We start from the raw sequence: 21,205 nt of genomic DNA on the forward strand, positions 1-21,205 counted from the left end.
CACCCTCTCCGCCGCGATGCGCCGGCGGCGGGGCTTGAGAGGGGAAGCCCTCGGGGTGCAAGAGTCGGTACCCCGGAAACTCCGAGGGAAGGAGGGTCCGGGAGGAGTGAATCCATTTCTCCGGAGTTGCGCAAGAGCCGGGTGGCCAGGCTGGGTGGGAAGGACAGAGCGGACATACCCTCCGACGACCCCGCGTAGCCGCCCGCGCCCACCCGCGCCGTGTCCGAACCAAAAGCGAAAGTAACTTGACCACCGCGTCCCCGCCGGCTCCGGCGTCGCGTCCGCTGGGAGGTCGCCGCGAGCCCCCGAGGCGGCCGCCCCGCCGCTTTGTGACTTCACTGGTTTCGCAACAAGCCCGGGAGGCCCGCGCCCCACCCACCCCCAGCCCGGCCGCCTCGCCGCCCGCCGCCTCGCTCCGCTCCTCGCGCTTCCCTCCCGCCGGGGCCCGGCCCGCCCGGCCGTCGCGGAGCCGCCCAGTCCCGCCGCCCGTGGCCGTCCGCGCCGTGGCCGCCACCTGGCGGGCCGGCAAGTGCGCGGCCCCCGCCTCCAGGCAGCCCCTAGCAACCCCGGTTAGCGCAGTGCCCTCTCGGCGGCGGCGCGATGCTGTGCTTCCTCCGGGGAATGGCCTTCGTCCCCTTCCTCCTGGTGACCTGGTCGTCCGCCGCCTTCATCATCTCCTACGTGGTCGCCGTGCTCTCCGGGCACGTCAACCCCTTCCTCCCCTACATCAGGTGAGGGGCTGGGTGGGCGCCAGGGGCCAGGGAGCAGGCGCAGGAACCACAGGGGAGCGCCACCGTTGGGAAGGGACGGCGTCCGGACCCAGTTGGGGGCGTCTGGCGACAAGATCGAGGTCTAACCCAGAGGAGAGTGCCCCCCACAGCCCAGGGTGTGTAGGGAGCCGAGGGGTTCGGCGCAGAGCAGCGCTGCCTTTACCCTGAACTCAGCAGAGCGGCACCTGGAGAGTTCCGGACAAACGGTAGAGCTTCCAGTCTGGGTATGGGACAGAACCTCGGGAAGACGCTTGTGTGGCAATACTGAAACAAGGATGGGTCCTGAATAGATGGCATTCATTGTATAAGGTAGATTCAGGGTTGCTCTAAACAGCTCACTATTTCACTTCTGCCTCCCAACATCCTTTGAAGTGGATGTCTAGATTCATTTGTCGTACAAGGAAACGGAGGTTTAAAACAGATGAAATATCAACAACGTGACACTGATGTTACACTAAGAAATGGTAGAAGCAGAATTCACATCCAGATCTGTCCCATATGGAAAGCCACCCTGTGCTTTCCTGGTCCTTGGGAGTCTGGCTTAAGCTGCCCAAGACCCCTCCTCGGCACTGCACCCCTAAAGTCAGAACCCTCAACTTGCTAACAACTTGTGACATCTCTTGTGTTATTTTACCAAATCATTTTTGCTGTGTTATGCCCTCCACCTTTCCTGAGGGTCACTTCATCAGTGCCAGTGACAATGGCCTGGTCCTTTTTACGTCTCCCAGCTCTGTGCCTTGGCCGTACCTTGGTGCCTTGGTGGCAGTAGGCATTCCTTCAACATTAGAATAATCCATCCTTATCTAAGTGGTGTGACCCCTCTGGGTCTGCATTGGTTGGTGAGGGGATGATAAAATTGGTGACACCCAAAGTTTGTTATGCCTTTAAGATATAGGGTACAGGGTCTCCCCTTCCCTGCAGCCATTCTGTCTGGTGAGCAATGTTTTGTGGTGGTGGGTTTTTTTTTTGTTGTTGTTGTTGAGGAAGGAAAAACAAAGGAGAGGAAAGAAAGGACTAGCGTTTAAAAGATGGAAGGAAGAGAGTGATAGGTAGAATAGCTCACAGAAACAAATCTGCAGTAGCTGTGGTGGTTTTGCCCATGGAAAAAGAGATGTTCTATACATTGAGGAGACTTTCCCATCTGGTCTCGTGCCCATGCAGAAACCTGGGCTTGGTTTCTCACGGCACATGTCAGGCCCAAGTGCCATCGGCTCACTTGTTTATGAAGCAGGATAGATCCTCTTAGATGTGTGTGAAAGGAAAGTGCTGCTCTCCCTGCAGTGCTTTTTATTGAGAAAATAGTTGCTGTGTTTGGCTGGATCTGGAGGTCAGGGACACACAATATGTGATATGCATTGGCCAGGCTGACAGAGGCAGGGTTTGAATCTTTGTAGAAGTGTCTGATGTAGCTGTGATTTAACGTCACCCCAAGGTGAACTTGAAATGGGAGCTGTTCAGAAGTGGGGAAATAAGCTGACAGAGCGAAGAACCACTTGTGAGATGCTCAAATTACAGACACTCCAAAGAAGGGGGTTTAAAGTTTAACAAGGAAAGGAAGCCTTCAGGAAAAGCAGAGTTATGAGCAAAGAAGGCATGAAATTGTCCCTTTGCTGCCAGGAGTCCTCAGCCAACAAACAACAAACATGTGTGTGGATTGCCTATCTATGCTGGGGCTTTGGGGTTGTTTGCGCTCTCTGCTTACTTAGCTCACCCCTGCCTTTCTGAGAAAACTAAGTCACTGAATCAAGGGCAAGACGTAGCTAGAATCAGACAGGGAGAAGTGATGGGAGTAATTTCATAGTCATCTGCCGGCCAGAAATGTTCCACCTTATTATCTCTAACCTTAATGGCCCCTCCTCTCCTCTTCCTTTACTCCTTGGACTTCCCTTCAACCACACTGGCCTCCTTCCTGCGTCTTAAACGCATCAGGCACACCTCCTCCTCAAGGCCTTGCATTGGCTGTTCCCCCTGCCAGAATGTTCTTCCTCTAGATATTGCCAAACTTTCTCCCTTGCTTCCTTTGTTCCAATATTACCATCTTGGTGAGACTTACCCTGATCACCTTTTTTAAAATTGAGCCTGACCACTCCTGATCCCCCACATCTAGTCTCATTATCCACCGTAGTACCTGTCACCTTCTAACAAAGCATGTGATTTAACTTATTGATTATGTTTATGATCTGTCTTCCCTCACTGGAATATAAGATCCATGAAGACTCAATGTTTGTTAAATGAATATTTCTTGGGCACTCACTACCCTAGGGAGGGCGAGGGCAGAACCATTGGGGGAAAGCTTGGTAAGGCCATTCAGTTTGGTGGCTGGGCAGTGATTTGGAAGTTCTCAGAATGAGTCCCCTTTTACATTCTAACATTTTTCAACCAGTCTGGTGGTCTGATGTTTTTAGAACAGTTAAATAAGAGCCGGAAGCATAAGGAGGTCTTCTCCCCAGTATGACATTCAAAGTCAGCTTCCTTACCAGATATGTTCTCCTTGTAACATTGTTCGTCTTCAGTATATTGGATAAATAGGCAAATGGCTCTTAGACATGTGGAAAGATGCTCAGCTTCATGAATAGGAATAAAAATTTCAAGTTACAACTCCCTGATGTCAGTTTTCATCTGCTGGATTAGCAGAAATCCAAATGTTTGGTACTACTACTGGTGAGACTTTGGGGAAAGGGCCTCTCTCATACATTGCTCATGGGAATGTAAATTGATTTCAATCTCTATGGAGAGGCTTTGGTGATATCTGTGAAAATCTGTCTCTCACACACATACACACACATCATTTGATGCTACAGCCTCTCTTTTGTAAATTTATCTCACAGGTATACATACATGCTCATGTGAAGAATTCCGTATCTACAAGGTTACTCACAGCATTGCTTTGAATAACAAAAGATTGGAAACAATATAAATGTCTTTCAGTAGAGGACTGGCTAAATAAATATGGTTTATCCAAAGAATACCTCAAGCAATAGCTCTCTGTACATAGTATATTCTCTTTAAATCATTATACTGATACGAAAACATCTCCAAGAGACACTGTCACATGAAAACAAGCAAGATGCAGAACAAAATATGCTACCATTAGTTGGTAAAAAGGAGGAGAAAAATAATATATAATTTGTATTAGCTTGTTTAAAGAAACTAATGCAAGTGGCTTATCTGTGTGTGACAAAGGGAGGAGTGGGTCAAGGTCAGTGAGATATTAACAGGTGGGGAATAAGGATGATTATAAGGCATACCGTTTTATATGTATTTTAGCCCAGTGGATGGATTTCATATCAGAAAATGAAATTAAAAACATAGGATTCAAACAGCCACTAAATTTAACAAGTTGGAATAGCATACAGTGATATTTTTATATTATGAAACCATTAATGCGAGGATGTCAAAACCAAGGACAAATAAAAATCAACCTCAAAAGATTAGTTTAAATTCATACAAAGGCACACCCACATTCTCAAGCACACACAATCACGCTTAACTTGTTATAGTTTCTTACATTTCCTTTGTAACCAATTCCCTAAGGCTATCTTGAATTAACTTATTAACTCGTTCCACCACCCTCTTCTGTCTTCTTCCTGGGAATGGGTCTCTTGCATCCACAATGTTCTGTGACCCTTTCCTCTTTTTATTTTGAGACAGGGTCTCGCTCTGTTGCCAGGGCTAGAGTACAGTGGCATCATCATAGCTCATAGCTAATTTTAGAAGATACCTGTTTATGTGTGAATATAATATCAGATGCTTTCTTAACCAGCCTCAACTTAATCAACTTGCTGGGTTAACTAATAACTTCCTTCTCTGAAAAATACACTGACTGTAGCCAGTGGCCCTTGAAAATGTCTCCTAGTGTGGGGCCCCTCTCTGGGTACTTGCTGGCTTCTGTCACCTATATCTTTGTAGTCTTATCAAATGCCAGTTGTGTTTATTCTCAAATTATATTTATGTCTATGCCAGTTGTATTTTTTATTGTAATTGTGTGACTTAATATACATCAACTCTTGATCCTATGAATGCCAAAAGGGAATTATAATTTCTAAAAAAAATTGGTTGAACATTTTGGAAAGATTCAAAAGAGACAAGTTGTCGAAAAAAATTGCAGTCGTTTTAGTAGTGGATATGACAATTGTAAAGATTTAGGAAAACTGATAAAAAGAAAACTGGGAATCTGCACTCAAATAGCTTCAAAAGTGTCTCTAAGATTTCCAACCACTTTAAAGAAACCAAAACTGGTTTCAGAGTAGATGTGGTTTATATGCCAAGAGGACGCACAGTGGATCTGTACTCTTGTAATGGCCTTGACCCACATCAACAGGTGGGCAATGAATGTACATTTATGTGCTTTCAGTTAAAATGTTTGTGGTATGTATGGATCCTTATAATTTTCTGTGACTTTTGTTGAAACCAACTTTTTTGATTACTGAAACTATACTGAATTTCAGGCAGTGGTGACTTTTGCTTTCCTCTTCAGCCATAACAATGAGGACAAGGACAATAAATATTCAGATAATGAGGTCTGTGTGCCTGAAACCACATATTCTGCCATGATGTTAATGATACTTCAGTCTTTACAGGTCTGTGATTATTACCTCATAGTGTTTCTAAACCATAATGTCATAAGGACAAAAAGGCAGACATGTCGTTTAAAACTTTCAGCTAGAAAAGTATCGTCCTTGAAATGATCATTTATCATTGAATATTTACTTCAAAAAAGCATGACCTAGATTAGTTAATTCTAAGAAAAGCATAGTAAGAAAATTGAAGGTCCCAAACTTTCTCAGCCCCAAAATTAATTAAGGTGATGAAAGCAACGTTGTTCTGCCTCTGAGTCAACTGTAAATACACAATTTCTTCTCTGATTTAAATTTTCCACTGTCATTTGAGAACATAAAATTCATTTTTTTCCACCAAATTAAGTAAACTTGTGAACATTTTTCTTCTGTTATTCCTACTTTTAAAAAGGCATTAGAATATTCTCAGAAAGTCTTGGCTGGTGAGGGGCTGACAACTTTCAAACATAAGCACTCAATCTCAATTTATTAAAAAAAAAGTTTGCTCCATTCAATAGTCATCTTTATGTGACAGTAATTGCTTTTCAGTCCAAGAACATGCATTGAAGAGTATTGGGAGCCAAGGACTTCTATGTAAAGGCTCTGGAAGGAATAGCTGATACGACCCTGATTGTAGAGATACAATACTGTAAACTAACATGAAAATGATAATTTGTTTAAATAATGTAATGTAGCACAACAAAGAAGAGTTCCTAAGTTGTATCCATTAAAATTAGACAGTTCTAGATTTGCATGGCTTGGCTTCCTCATTTACTATCTATGTGACCTTGGGCAAGTTACTTTTCATCATCTTCAATATAGTGATGATAAGTACTCTCCTTATAATGTTGTTATGAAGATATTTTTTTTTTTTTTTGAGACAAAGTCTCACTCTGTTGCCCGGGCTAGAGTGCCATGGCATCAGCCTAGTTCACAGCAACCTCAAACTCCTGGGCTCAAGCGATCCTCCTGCCTCAGCCTCCCGAGTGGCTGGGACTACAGGCGCACGCCAGCATGCCCGGCTAATTTTTTCTATTTTTAGGAGAGATGAGGTCTCACTTTTGCTCAGGTTGATCTTAAACTTATGAGCTCAAGCAATCCTCCTGCCTCGACCTCCCAGAGTGCTAGGATTACAGGCGTGAGCCACAGTGCCCGGCCACTGTTGTGAAGATTAAGTAAGATGTGCCTGGCAGAGTATAAGTGCTGAGGAAAGGCATTTATTTCTATTTTTTCTTTTGATATCATTAGCTGCTGGAGTCTTAGAGGGGGTGGTTTCTAGAGACTCCTTTCAAAAAACTTTCTAAATCTGACGACTTTCATCTCCCTCTTTATTACCATGCTGGTCTGGGCCACTGTCATCTCCTGACAAACTGTGGAAATAGCTTTCTAGTAGTCTCCCGGGTCCACAGTTGCCTCTCTACAGTCTTTTAGAAACATCCTTTAAAAAGGTCGGCCGACTTCATAGCACTGTGCTGCTGTAGGCCCTCAACAGCTTCTCACTGTGTTTAGAATGGCTTCCGAAGTCCTTATCACGACCCCTCCCCCTGCCCACACATATCCCACTGTCTGCGCCCACCCCCTTCCAGCCACGCCCACGCCTTGCAGCCTTCTACCACAGGGCCATCTCAAGGCCTTTGCACTTGGCTGTCCCTTATGTTTGTAACTTTCTTGGCCCTGATATCATTTTTTTTAATTTTTAAATTTTTTCACAGTTTTTACCAAAACAATATCCAGTGATGCAGAAGAGATGAAAATGGTTACTTCGTTTCAATTTACAATGGCCCAATATAATTTTATTCCATAGGTATAACTGCTCATAGCATTGTGAAATTATAGCAGCAAATGAAGGGACGTTTTTTTTGTGTTTTCTTTAATAGACAGGGTCTTACTCTGTCTCCCAGGCTGGAGAGCAGTAGCATGATCATTGCTCACTGCAGCCTAGAACTCCTGGGCTCAAGCAGTCGCCTGGGACTACAGGTGTGAGCTATTGCACCTGGCCTGACTTAGCCCAGGTGTTCTAATGCTCACTCTCTCCTTTCGTTCAGGTCTCTCATCAAGGTCACCTTCCCAGATTACCCTGTCACAAGTAAGCAGCCCACCTATCTTTCTCTGGCCTCTTATCCACCTTTCCCTTTCTTCACAGCACTCCTCCCTCCTAGATTATTGATGTTTGTCAATATAAACCAGAATATATATTCCATGAAGGAGGGGCTTTTTCTGCTGTATTCACTGCTATATTTCCTGAGCCTACAAAATTGCCCGTTGCATAGAAAGCAATCAGTAACTAGGAATCTTTGAATTGTTTGTTAGATGCTAAGCTTTCTGAAGGTAGTACATTATCTTTTTATCTTTGTATTGCGGTCACCTGCCACAGTTCCCCACGCTTAGGAGATGCTTAACAATTTCTTTTAAAAAGTGTTGTATGCGTGAACAGAGAGGGAACTCTGACGGAGAGGGGGCAAAATTGCATGCGAGTAGTGCAAGAAAAGAGCAAGTCATTTGCATTCGTGAGTAGGAAATTCTTTTTTAGTTTAAAAATAGTTGATATAACTGTATGGTGCCTCCCACTCTGGAATAGTCATCACTAAGTGAAGCCGCCATAAAGTTAGCCCTAATAATTAAAAGTATCTAATAAACTGCAATATAACTTTTTACTACCATACTTATTTCTTTTAAATGTATTTAAATATGGTAAAGATAAAGGAAATAATGGTCTCTTTTTACTGGAGCATTGCATTTTTTTTTTTTTTTTTTTTGGTTTTGAGTCCTGGTCAATCTTCCAAGCAATAAGCTTATGATTTTAGAACAATCTAATAAACCTCAGACTGGATATAAAGGTAATGTTGCATCTTGTCAGCATCTAAGCCCCTCCAATAAACCATCACTCCAGGCTTTGGAGTAATTGAATCTCCTGTATCCAGTGCTTTAAAGAACAACATTTGACCAAGCTTGGGAAAGTCTTATGTTATCAAGCACATTTTCTTTGTACTGTTTTCATTACTTTGAGCATCAGTTGATTAGGCACTGGCTTAACTTCATAAATTAGTTTGGAGAACGATGTTACACAGACTACTTGGAATTTTCCACAGTCAGCTTAACCTGCGGATATGTAAATACAGGAAACGAGCACGTAAACTGATTTCATAAGCACAACCTACCCTGGAACAACCGTGTCCACTTAACAGCCTCAACAGCTTCTAAACCATAGGTAACAACTTGCTCTCCTTTTCCCATTGCAGTTTCCCGGAAGTGCCTCATTAACAAGCAGGCAAGTGAGGTGGTGGGTGGGGCTGAGGTGGGGTTGGGGCAGGGCCAACCACAGTGCTGAAACCACATGAGGCAGAATGATAAGGGAGCTGCATAGAGAGACTGCTGCCAGGTTGGGAAGCAATTGGTTTCCCCTCTCACTCGTTCTCCAGTGTCCTGAATCAGGCACCCAGGCACAGCTATGCCAGCCAAATACTACTACCTCTGCCCTGTGTGATGGAATCATTTAATATGAGCTAGAAAATAAAAAGAGGCTACCCACAGGGTCTCTTGGTTACCCCCTTAGTGTTATGCTCATCTGAATTCCAACATCAGAAGATGTGACTCAATATTTACTTACAACGTAATATATAAGATCAGAGACTGAAAGACTTATAAGAACATTTTTCATTGAGGGGTAAGAGCCCTTTCATTTTTATTAACCAAAATGGGTGACTGCTACCATTCTTAAAAGTTTGTACACATATCTACATTTTCATTTGCTGCTTGGAAAGTTTTTATGAAATATTCTTGAGCAAAATTTCAGCTAACATAATATCCTTTTGTCATTTAGTGGAAATAAATCACAAACTCTGACAATTCTTACCTGATAGATTTGGGAATTTGTGATTCAGGTTGTGTCTAACGAGTGCTTTGTTGATGAATGGATAAATGTTATCATTATCTTGAGGAGCCAAACCAAAAATGTTGAAAAGATGGTTGTTCAACCAAACAACTGGTTATGAATTCAGTGCATTAATATTTTCCCCAGTTTTTGTTATAGTGCCACTGCCTATCTTTTAGTGCAAAGATGTAGGGAAGTGGCCCATTGGTTCTCATGCATGGATGGTGGGTGTTATGGACTCAATAATCCTGAAAAATAATTAGATTTACCATGGTAGTTTTTGTCAAAGAGGTTTTACAATTCAGTTATAGTATTTGAGAAGTTTTTATGGTTTTGCCCAGTTTACATCTTCCTGGGACACAACAAAGGCATACTGATCTCTTCTCGTTACCGTGAAGGTTCATTCCCATGGTGTGCTGGAACCAGCTGGTATCTGCCCCTGAGAACCCACTGTGTGTATCTCTTCCCAGCTCCATGTTCAGTGACCTGCCTTTGGTAGCCTGAATTTTGACACGTTGGGAGTATTTTCACCATGGAAATTAGCAAATGCTATAATACAAATCAGGTGCCCTCTAGAGCTATCTGTTAAACATGGACCAGCATATTAGTGTTTGTGCCCCACCCCCATCACTCTCCTGGCTGCTTTGTTCCTTGCCTGCTGTTAGAGCTCAGAGGACGCTGGGACGTCAGGGGTTAAACATTTGGATTGGGATAAGGATTCTTCTACATAGCTCTTTGATCTTGAATGAGTTTTGTAACCTCTCTAATACCCAGTTTCCTCCTTTGTAAAATGGGGTTGATATAAAATCCACCTTAGGGTTGTAAGGATGAAATGAAACGATTACAGTAAGCACCTAATGGTGTCTGGTACATAGTTAATGCTCTGTAAGTGGTATCTATTAGGTCATTTTTTTTGCCAGTACTAATAGTCATTCATTCAACAAATACCTATGGACTGGCTATTTGCAAAGTGCTTTTGGTTCCACCTGTATGGTTTTAAGTGTACAGATAAACAAGAATAAAATACCACCCTGAAATTCTGAGTTTTCAGATCACATGCTTGATGTCCTGTGGACCATACATCTGGGCCTTTGACATAGTCTCAATTTGCCATCAATAGACAGGGTCCCCAAATCTGGTCTTCTTCATCGCCTGTTAGAATACTCTCATGCCCCCAACTGCCTGTCTTCCTAAATGTCTTCCTCATTCTTCCATTTCCTTCCCTTTCTCCACAAACAAGCAAATAAACTTCTTCCCAGTACATCTCCTCTGCCTGTGCTTCTGTCCCTGGTGAGTGGCTGCCTGAGTTTCCAGAATTACTCTTGGACCTGTGCAACAAGTGCCCTAGGATGAGTCATCTGGTGGCTGCTTTTTTATGCCCTTAGGCCAAGAGAGGAAGGCTTGATTTCCTTGTCAGAGTTAATTGACTGGCAAAAGTGCTGCCCGAAGTTGAGAGCTGTCTCTGCTTTCTTCCTGGTACTGGTTCCCACTCTCTTCTCCATGCTGTTCAGCAGTGTGCTCAGAAGGGCGTGGTGCATCTCAGGCAGCCGTCTCCACCTCAGCACTCCTTTAGTGTGCAAAATGGTTTTAGTGGGAAAAGTGGTAATGTTAAATTCTAAACCCTTCAGGTTCTTACAGGTACAAGTGACACTGCGATTGAGATAATTGGGAATAAAGGCATTTGTTGTAAGGGGGGCTGATAACAACCTCTGTATACTCTTTTTTTTTTTTTTTTTTTTTGAGACAGAGTCTCACTCTGTTGCCCAGGCTAGAGTGAGTGCCATGACGTCAGCCTAGCTCACAGCAACCTCAAACTCCTGAGCTGAAGCGATCCTCCTGTCTCAGCCTCCCGAGTAGCTGGGACTACAGGCATGCACCACCATGCCCGGCTAATTTTTTCTATATATATTTTTAGCTGTCCATATAATTTCTTTCTATTTTTAGTAGAGGTGGGGTCTCGCTCTTGCTCAGGCTGGTCTCGAACTCCTGAGCTCAAACGATCCGCCCACCTCGGCCTCCCAGAGTGCTAGGATTACAGGCGTGAGCCACCGCGCCCAGCCTGTATACTCTTTAAATGTTCACAAAACTTTACAATTCTTGCTTTCTGCAAACACAGGCTTCATGTAGAATTCTTCAGACACTTTGAAATGCATCTTTTTCAATGTGATCAGTTTTTCAATACTTAAATTTCAGAAGCTGTTTTGAAATGTGGAAGCACTCAAAACGGGTACAAGTTGTTTCATGTTGTACTGGGAAAGTTGCTAAGTGAGCAGCCTGAAAATGTAAACATTTAAAACTTGGAACTAATAGAAAATAGAACATGCCAAACAACATTTTTCAACTCACTTAATGTCGATAGACTGCACCTGAAAAATGTTTTATAGAAACCCTTTTTCATTAAAATAATTGATCACAATTAATATACCCTTCATACCCTATTGTTTCCATAAAGTACTAATAGAGATCAATAATATTGCTCACCTTTTTATCATTTTATTTTCAGCACTATAACAACATGGGCATAAATCTAGTTATCAAAAAATTAAAGTGGTGTGTTTAGGTATATTTCATGTCTCAATAGTAGAATTCTGAAATGTGATTTTAGATCAGTTACTTTTTTTTCCCCAAAATAGTCACAATCAATTTTTCACTGAGCATGGGTTTGATCATTTGAGAAACAGCAACACCATTCATTTTAAACATTTTCTAGCTTTTTACTATGGCAAAAAATTAAATGTAATCTCTCATGGTAGAAAAATTAGTTTTAGATTTTTCAGAGCCAAAATGAAAATACTTTAGGAAAAAATCAGGCCAAATCTTTGGAATTCAAAGTGGCTGAACACCCAGATGAAATTAATTGCCATCAGTTTTAAAACTGGGAGCTATAAAACAGGCCAATATAAAACTTGCCAGTTCTATGCCTGCTCAGAGGTCTGAACTGAATTCAATAATTTGGACATTTCTTCTCTTTCCCAGTGATACAGGAACAACACCTCCAGAGAGTGGTATTTTTGGATTTATGATAAACTTCTCTGCATTTCTTGGTAAGTACACAATAATTATTATCAATAAATGAAAAACTCACAATCCTAAATGAAGTCAAATGTGTTACTGACAGCATGTGTATGTATAAGTTTTAAAACTACAACTTTTGCAGCTAGAATTTTTCCCTACTTTGAGAAACTAAAGTGACTAGAAATCCAAAATTATTTATGGCTTTATTACAGAACTTTACTTTATCTGGTAATTTGTCACAGGATTTGCTGTAGGTGGTTTTAAATACCAAACTTCTGAAATTGATTTTAAATGTAATTTGGTTTTTAAAAATTTTGGTTTATATCCAAGACACTGTAAGCCAAAGACACCCAATGTAGAAGCTAATATTTCTCAAAATGTGTTCTGAAGGCAACTTGGTGAACATCATCTGAGGCTTTGGTTAAAACACATGTTCCTGGACCACACTACAGATCCACTCAACCAGAGCCTTTGGGAGTGGGGTCCAAGAATAGTTAACAAGCACTCTCAGGGACTGGGATCCTCACTAAAGTTTGAGAACCCCTTACAAAGGCATCATCTTATCTGTCAGAGAAAGGAGAAAGGTGAAGCAAGGAATTGTTTGTCTCCAACTCAGGTATGATTTTTCCTTTCAATTCCTCAGATGCTCCTGAGATGCAGTGGATGGGATACAACCCTGTCATGAGCCAACTAATGTAATGCACATTAATGGCAACTGTTTTATAATTACTGTAAAATGTAGTCTCCTATGGGGTGATCTGAGTGTACAGATGTCAGCTTGTAGGGCTCTTTCTCTTAGTCCTTCCATAGTCCTTCACCCTATGGAACAATCAAGTGTTTGCCAAGGGTCTATTTGTTGCTTTCTGCTGGTGCAGCGTGGGAAGGGACAGGTGCTGGAAACCCTACTTAGTGACTGGGCGTCTTTGGATTTTGTTAATTCTACCTGGTACAGAGAAGGTTTCACTTCCTCACCCGTTTGTGGTCCTCTCCTCCTGAGGTTTGGGAAGTGAGCAAAAGGAAGTAGAGGTATGGGGCGGATCAATTCCAGTGCCCTGTTACACCATCTTTGCCAACAGTCCAGACTTGGAAGACAGAGGGACTATTTTATCACCAGCAAGTGATAAAATCTGGCTTTTTGCTTCTAGGCAAGGCAGAAGCTGATGTGGACATATTCACTGGAAATAGTCATGATAAATTATTATTTTTTTACCTGCTTTTTAAAATTCACTAAAATATTATGGTCATCATTATGTCACTACATACAAGTCTACCTTATGCTTTTAACACATGCATGATGGCCATCACATGGATGTATTATAATTTAGTTAGTGAGTCCCATATTGTTAAACTATTTCTGATATTTTGTAGTTACAACATTGAAGTGAACATCTTTTTAAATATATTTTGCATGTTTATGTGAATTTTTCTATAAGATAAATTTGCTAAGTTAAAGGAATATATATCTAAAATTATGATAGCTGTCCATTTCTTCAACATTCGTTTACTAAGTATCTACTGTGTGATGAGCTTTGTGCTTAGTGTTGGGGTCACAACAGCAAACAAAACAGACAAGGCCGCCGCTCCCATGTAGATTACATTTTACTGACAAATTAGTCTCTTAAACAATAAATGCTATTAAATAGTTTGTTAATAGACTAGCTAAAGAAATGGAAAGATTTGGAAAAACATATCTTTAGTATTCTCACACCATACACAAAAACCAATTGCAATTAAAGAACTAAAAGTGAAAAGCCAAACTATAAGATAATTAAATTATAAGAGAATATTTTAAACCTTAGGATAGAAAGCTTACAAAAAACCTAGAAGTTAATTAGGAGAGAATTGACAGATTTCAGCAGATAAAAAATTAAAACTTCTAAATGACAAAAGATACAAGAGGCAAAGTTAAAAGACAAACAAAAGACTAGAAGAAAATTTGCAATGTTTATAGCAGACAATAGACTAATGTATATAACGTGTAAAAAGCACCTACAAATTAGAAAGGAATAGACACACCCAAGAGAAAAATAAGAAAAAAATTATAAACATGCAATTCTCAGAAAAAAAGCAAATGACCAGAAGACATACTGAAAGTTGCTAAATGTCACTAATGATCAGGGAAATGCAAATTAAACCAACAGGTTGCCATTTTTCATTCTTTAGGTAGACAATAATTAAAAGGGCAAAGGCATGCAGAATTGCTCTCCAGCTCTGCTGGTGGGAATATAAATTGTTAACAGCAATTTGGAGGTGTTTCTCAACATTTTAATTGTGCATGGTTTTTGACTCAGTAGCATGACTTCCAGGAATTGGTCTTTCAAAAACACCTGGAAGTGTGCCCAGAGATTTATATACAAGGGTGTTCATTGAGCATTGTTTGTAATAGGAAGCAACATAGAAATTTATCCTTAGGAGAATGATGAAGTAAATGTGGTATCTCATACCGTAGACCATGATGAGACCCCTAAAAACAATGAGGTAGATCTATTTGTCCTGACATTGAAAGATCTCCAGGGTACATTGTTAAGTGAAAAAAGCAAGTCACAGAATAATACATGTACTATAATAGCATTTACATGAAAAGGATAACCGCTAAGATGGGGGGTGGTGTGCGTCCATCACGCTGGGGACAAAGTAAGACAGGGTGAAGGACAGGGAGATTTGTAATCAGGATATTTTTCAAAAGTGATACAAAACTTCCCCTGTGTTTGTCATTCTAAAAAAATCAAATGATGAAAATTCATCAAAGTTCCTTTCTTTTTCAGGTGCCGCCACAATGTACACAAGATATAAAATAGTAGAGAAACAAAATCAAACCAGCTATTTCAGCACTCCTGTTTTTAACTTGGTGTCGTTAGTTCTTGGATTGGTGGGATGTATCGGAATGGGCATTGTTGCCAATTTTCAGGTATGACCTGAAGCTTCTTTAGCTATTGGGGGTGATGGGCACGAGTGTCTGGGAAGAGAAGCAGGAATGCAAGAGGCACACTTGCACCAGTACAGCTGAATGGTTGATGAGTTTGCAAAAATTGGGCTAGTTTGCTTTTTAGAAACAAATGTTTAACATTTGGAAGTCAGTCCTGCCTGGTACTTGGGAGAGTTGGGTGTGCCTGTTTGCGTGATTAGGAGAGTGTGTGTGCTTCAAATGACGCGCCGGGCTCTGCACTGCTCCGTGTTCTGACTGATGTGGTTTGGAGTGTTGGGAGAGCTCCTTCAGCCACTGTAATGATTTCGCTGAGTGTGAAAATATTTGTGTGTGTTTACCGATTCTATCGTTTGAACATCTGGTGTTCAAAGGGCAGCATCTGATCTCTTCCTTTTGCAGGTAACGGGGTGTAGGTTTCAGGAGATGAAATAATTTGCTCGGGGTTATTCAGCTAATAAGTTGCAGAGCCAAAATGTGACCCCACCAGGGCAAATTAACTTTTGTGACAACCACTGGGGAATCTGCTTGATATATTCTTACTGTGTCAAGTGTTGGAAAAAAAATCATCCTAATTCTAATTTGTGGATTCCTATTTGATTCCACGTTCTCTTTCAGGAGACAATATTTAATATTTTAAAAATATTTATTGAATTTAAAATGAATATACATATACTAATGCCCACCTAACAGGGTTTTTGCAAGGATTCAATGAGATAATGTACAGTAACCAGCAGTCTGTACTTGGCAGCTGTCATGGTCATTATCGGGTCGTCATTACAGCCTAACACTATCGTCGTCCCGCTCCATCACTCTTGTCTCTGTGAGAGCAGAGTGGAAGCTACTCCAGGAGGACTTCTGGGTTGGCCCAGGGATACTTCTTTAAATTTCTGCCCGCCAGAGGTAGGTCTCATGTGATGCTTATTTTCACAAAAAGACAGCGGCCTTCACAACCGAGGGCTGTTCAAATTCATGTCCACGCACTGAATAAACTCAGGCCCCTGCCCATACCATATGCTTTCCATCCAGTCTCTAATGTCTCTCCTGTGTGAAGTTGGACCATCGTCAGAGAGTCCCCTGTCTGTCCTACACCATGTGGACCTCATAGCCTTCTCTGCACGGCTCCTGGGGAGGTGCCGTCTGCTGATGGGCTGTGGGGGCCATTGTAATTAAGTGCCTCAAGAAACTCAGGGCTGTGTTTACCAAGGACGAAGGAGGAAAGTGCCCTTTCTTACATTACACCACACCTTCAGGATGACCCACAAGCCCGGAATAGTCTCTCAGGTCTCAGAGCCAACCAGTTTTAGTTCTTGGATGTTATAAATCCTGTGATTATTAGTGTTTCCTTGTTAACATTGGAAGCTGGAAGGTGAGTGCCAAATTTGTAGCACTTCTGAAGCAAATGTATAGGGCTTTGTGGGGCGGGAGCATTTTTTTTCAACTTTCTCCTTTATTTATCATTATTACTTTTTTTAGAGATAGGGTCTCACTGTGTCACCCAGGCTGGAGTGCAGTGGTGCGATCACAGCTCATTGTAACCTCGAACTCCTGGGCTCAAGTGATCCTCCCTCCTCATCCTAACTTTCCCTCTAAAAGTCATGTGGACGGCATTCTGTGCTCTAAGTTTGCTTCTGGCTCCATTTTGCTTTTCTATCCTTATTGTCCTCATAGGATGAAATAAGACAAACAGAGAGCTGCAGTACATGTTGGCATGTGACATTTGTCACATGGTAGAAGTTCTCAAGACATTTCTTTATGTTATATGATAGTATGCATTTTGTTTTTCCTAACAGCAAACATTTATTGATGTTTTTCTATGTGATAGACATGTTTATGAAAATGTCCCCTGTTTTAACTCATCACTTCTAATGGAAGCCTTGTAAGATAGGCACTATTGTTTTCTCCATGCCTCAGTGGTGAGATGGAGGCTCAGAGAGGTCAATACTTGCCCAGGGTCATATGAGTAATGTGTGGCAGTGGTGGGCTTCAACTTGAGGTCATGTTCTCTGAGCCAGTGGGAAGATTTATCCTCAATGCCAAAAATGAGGAAATACCCGTGAGAAAAAAGCAAGTATACAACTCACAGTTCTACCGTGAGAAAGCACGATGAAAAAAACCCCAAAAGGGGAGATCTAGAATGATGTAACTTGTCTAGTGCAGTGTGGATATATATGGATTGTTCTGGGGGGGGAGGGTGGTGGCATTGTATGCACCTTATCATACCACTTTATCCTCTGAATAACTCAACATCGTGAGAGATACAGATAAAACCATAACCATCTTTTAAACCATAAGGCAGACCTTAACTTTAGGAAGAAAACGTACATGGTTAGATAATTGAACTTTTGGTTCTCTTTAAGTTTTCAATGAAGTGATTAAATCTTTACAAAAACCAGAAATAGAATCTTCAGTAGAATCTTTAACTTTCCGGCAGAAAAGTATTTGTCTTGTCACTGTTCTGATAAATATATGTTTATCAGATAAATATATGTTTATCTGATAAATATATGTTTACAGCTTCCTTGTTTGATAGCCTGTGACTCATTTTCAGCATGCTAGGAGCAAACCAACGTGAGCTGTTCCTTGAGAATTTGAGATGTGAGGGCAAGAGAGACTGTGATTGCCTTTGGAGGTTTCTCTTGAGTAGCAATAAATTACATTTATGAAAAGTTCAAGATAACTACCTCTCTTTCCCAAACGCGGGGGTGGGATGACTACTTTCTGGTGTGTCCTCATTGATCGCTGTCAATGCTTTATTGTCCCTCGAGAAGTTTCCTTTTTGAAATCCTGCCACTTGGGACAACACAGATGAACCCAGAGGACATTATGCTAAGTAAAATAAGTTAGTTGCAGAAGGACAAATACTGCATGGTCTCACTTATATGTGGAATCTGAAAAAGTCAAACTCACAGAAGGAGTAGAACAGCGGTTACAGGGGTTAGGGAGGATGGGGAATGGGCAGATGTTGGTCAGAGGGCACAAAGTTTCAGTTAAACAGGAGGAATAAATTCGGGAGATCTATTGTGCAACATGGTGACTATAGTTAATGGTAACATTGCATATTTCAAAAGTGCTAGAACAGGAGATTGTAAATGTTCTTGCTACAAAAAAATGATAAGTATGTGAGGTGATGGATATGCTAATTACCTTGATTTAGTCATTCCACAGTGTAAACAGGTATGAAAATATACACAAGCCCCATAAATGTATACAATTATTATTTGTCAATTAAAAATAAAATTTAAAAAAAGAAGTTTCCTTTGTGGAAAAGAAAATTTGCATGGTTTCACCCTGTCAGTAGTCTAGTATTCTCTATTTTTTTTACTACCTTTTGAAATAATAAGAGAGTTTTCTAAAAAGGGGTCCACAAAGGGTGCCAGGTTTTCTTCTTATCCTCTATCCAAAATTCATGTCTGATCTAAGAATCATTTCCCTTCTAAAAAACATTTATGGTAAGAGAGTATATACCCTATGGTGAAAAAGCCACATTACAAATAAAACTCCCACTGAATCAAAGGCCTTTCGATCTGATAATATCAGGGTTAATGTGGGGACTCCTGAAGTTTGCAGATTAAAACTCTAAAAGATATGTTGAATTGGCCAGGGTTGAGGAAGCATATTCCCTGATGGTATTTGTGGGCAAAAACATGGTATGTAAATTCAGGATGTTGATGTACTTAGCACGAAAAGACAAGAGAGGGTGGAAAGTACCGGGATTCTCAGTTTATTCCTGAAAGTGACTCATTAGCAGTAGATGCCTGGCCTTTTGTTTATTTTTCCCTTGTCCAAACGTGCCTGACATCTAAGGAATGAAAGGACTTTATTTCTCTTAATTCTTTTTAAAAAATTCTTTTTAATTGTGCTGTAATATACATAACATAAAATTTACTATCTTAACCATTTTTAAGTGTACCATTTAGTGGTTATTTTCCTGAATTATTTAAATACTTAGGTTGTACACACTGTTTAAAAGGCACTTTATTTTTCGTATGTAACTTTCCTGACTCTCTATGTCCATACTAGGTATCTGAGGTATACAGAATCTATACCTAATAAATGAATAATTTATACGACATATTGCAGAATGTCAATGCAGTCATATTTGGATATAATACAAATCAAGTAATGAATTTCTCCCCATATTCCCAGGTTTGGTTTGTCCAGGAAGTAAATTTCCTTAGAAAATAAGTTAAAAGCTTTTTTTTTTTTTTTTTTTTTTTTAAACGTCCTCCTTTCTCGTGTGGAGAAGGAAGATTTAGTAGCAGTTCAAGCGTGCTCCAGCTTGAGGTTGAACAGTCTGGATAGAAACTCTGTGGTGCTGGGGAAGCCCCGGTGGCCCAGGTCAAAGAGCAGCCAGAGGACGGGTGTGCACAGTGAGGGGGGGCCATCGGGGCCTGTGGCCCAAACCAGGCTCTCGTGGACAACACTTGAACTTGCCCCTTTGCAACGCTCGAAGTTTTCAAGTTCAAGCTGAGACTCAGTGGTTCCATCTAAATGTCCTTGTTATGCTGGAAGGAGGTGCCCAGTGCTCATTTGAAAGGAGCCCAAGGTGAGGCTCCACCTGGGTGTGGACACGGTCGGCACCAGACTTTCTGCCGGGACTGGGCATAGGGGCTGCCTTCTGGGCAAAACAGCTGCTTAGAGGATGGTGGCCGGTTGAGAACTTGTTTTGAAACTGCCTTTGCATTGCAAGAGCAGTGGTTTTACTTGTTGGTGTGTTTATTTAGGGTGGCTTGGAAGGAGATTATCAGGGAGCAGGGACCCTGAAAACCCCAAGCCACCCTTGGTACCATCATGAAACGAGTTGTGTACTTTTATACAAAATTATTATATGAAATATATTATGTAATCCTCATCGCAAACCTGCAAGAAAGGGATGATTATGCCCATTTTACAGATAGAGAAATTAAGGCTTTACACCCAGGTCACAGAGCCTAGTCGTGGCCACGTGTGCCAGACTCCAAAGCCCACCACAGTCAACTCTCTCACCTCTAAGGCAGATGTCATTCTTTCCTTGTCCCGTGGTCCCAAGTTCGCTGTGGAACCACCAAGTTCTTGGCATTTATTTCAGCATCAGGAAGATTTTTCTCTTGGTAGTCTTCTGTAAGCAGCCGCATTTTCCAAGGAGCAGCCCATCTGTGATGACTGATGGCTCAGAGCAGCCCAGAGCGAGTGAGTGCTCGTGGCTTGATGTTGACGGACTCACACGGAGTAACATATTTGTGATTTTCTCCCCAGGAGTTAGCTGTGCCAGTGGTCCACGACGGGGGCGCCCTTTTGGCTTTCATCTGTGGCGTCATATACACGCTCCTACAATCTATCATCTCTTACAAATCGTGTCCCCAGTGGAACAGTCTCTCGACGTGCCACATACGGATGGCCATCTCTGCCGTTTCCTGCGCGGCTGTTGTCCCCAGTATCCTTTTTCACATTTGTCCGTTGTTAAAGGGAAAAAAATATTCAGTGACACTTGTTAAAGCATGGCAAGGAAAACTTTATTCAGGACCCCCGAGGTGGGTTACAGGAACCACTGCCATGGGGTCTTGCAGCTGGGAAGAGAGACTGGGCTCGGCTCCGGAATGCCACATGGGCAAGTGGGAATTTATAGCCAGGAAGCAGGGTGGGGGCAGTGGGTGGGAAAGTACTACAAGGAAACAGCAGAGGTAACAGGTATTCTGGAATTCTCACTGAAGACAGGCCAGGGAGACCAGGCACCATGTGGGGGACAAGTGGAAGATAAGGAATCTGACTAGATATTGAGGGCAAGAGGTTCTTGCTAAACTGACTTATACTGGATTTTATACAGTGCACAGATGGATTTAGGAGAAGGTTCAGGAAGCTTACTAAAGTTTGGCCAAGCAAAGAATCTTTGTCACAAGGTCCTAGCAAGCTTGACTCCCCACCCCCACCCACACATATAAAAAGGGCACGAAGAAAGCAAAGGATAACAATCAAGTTTCCACATTCTTTAGAAGAACAATTGGAATAAAAGTGTAAATCATTAAGAAGAGATCTCAACATTGGTTAGATCAAAAGAATCTTTGGGGAAAAGAATGTGGGGTGAAAGGAG

General features: G+C 41.7%; 1 protein-coding gene and 1 non-coding gene across 2 annotated transcripts in view; one reads left to right on the forward strand and one right to left on the reverse strand.

Moving 5' to 3' along the window:
- Positions 1-600: 600 nt before the first annotated feature.
- DRAM1 (DNA damage regulated autophagy modulator 1) overlaps positions 601-21,205 on the forward strand; it is a 29,491-nt gene continuing 8,886 nt past the window's right edge. The window contains exons 1-4 of the mRNA XM_069490410.1: positions 601-731; positions 12,174-12,241; positions 14,978-15,120; positions 20,374-20,551. Coding sequence (XP_069346511.1) covers positions 601-731; positions 12,174-12,241; positions 14,978-15,120; positions 20,374-20,551 — 520 coding nt within the window. The remainder of the gene's footprint in view (positions 732-12,173; positions 12,242-14,977; positions 15,121-20,373; positions 20,552-21,205) is intronic.
- On the reverse strand, positions 7,051-7,180 carry LOC138397772 (small nucleolar RNA SNORA20). Its single transcript, XR_011235880.1, has one exon. It is a non-coding gene; the product is annotated as a small nucleolar RNA SNORA20 (small nucleolar RNA).

The sequence above is a fragment of the Eulemur rufifrons genome, chromosome 16, assembly GCF_041146395.1.
Source record: "Eulemur rufifrons isolate Redbay chromosome 16, OSU_ERuf_1, whole genome shotgun sequence".
NCBI lineage: Eukaryota > Metazoa > Chordata > Mammalia > Primates > Lemuridae > Eulemur > Eulemur rufifrons.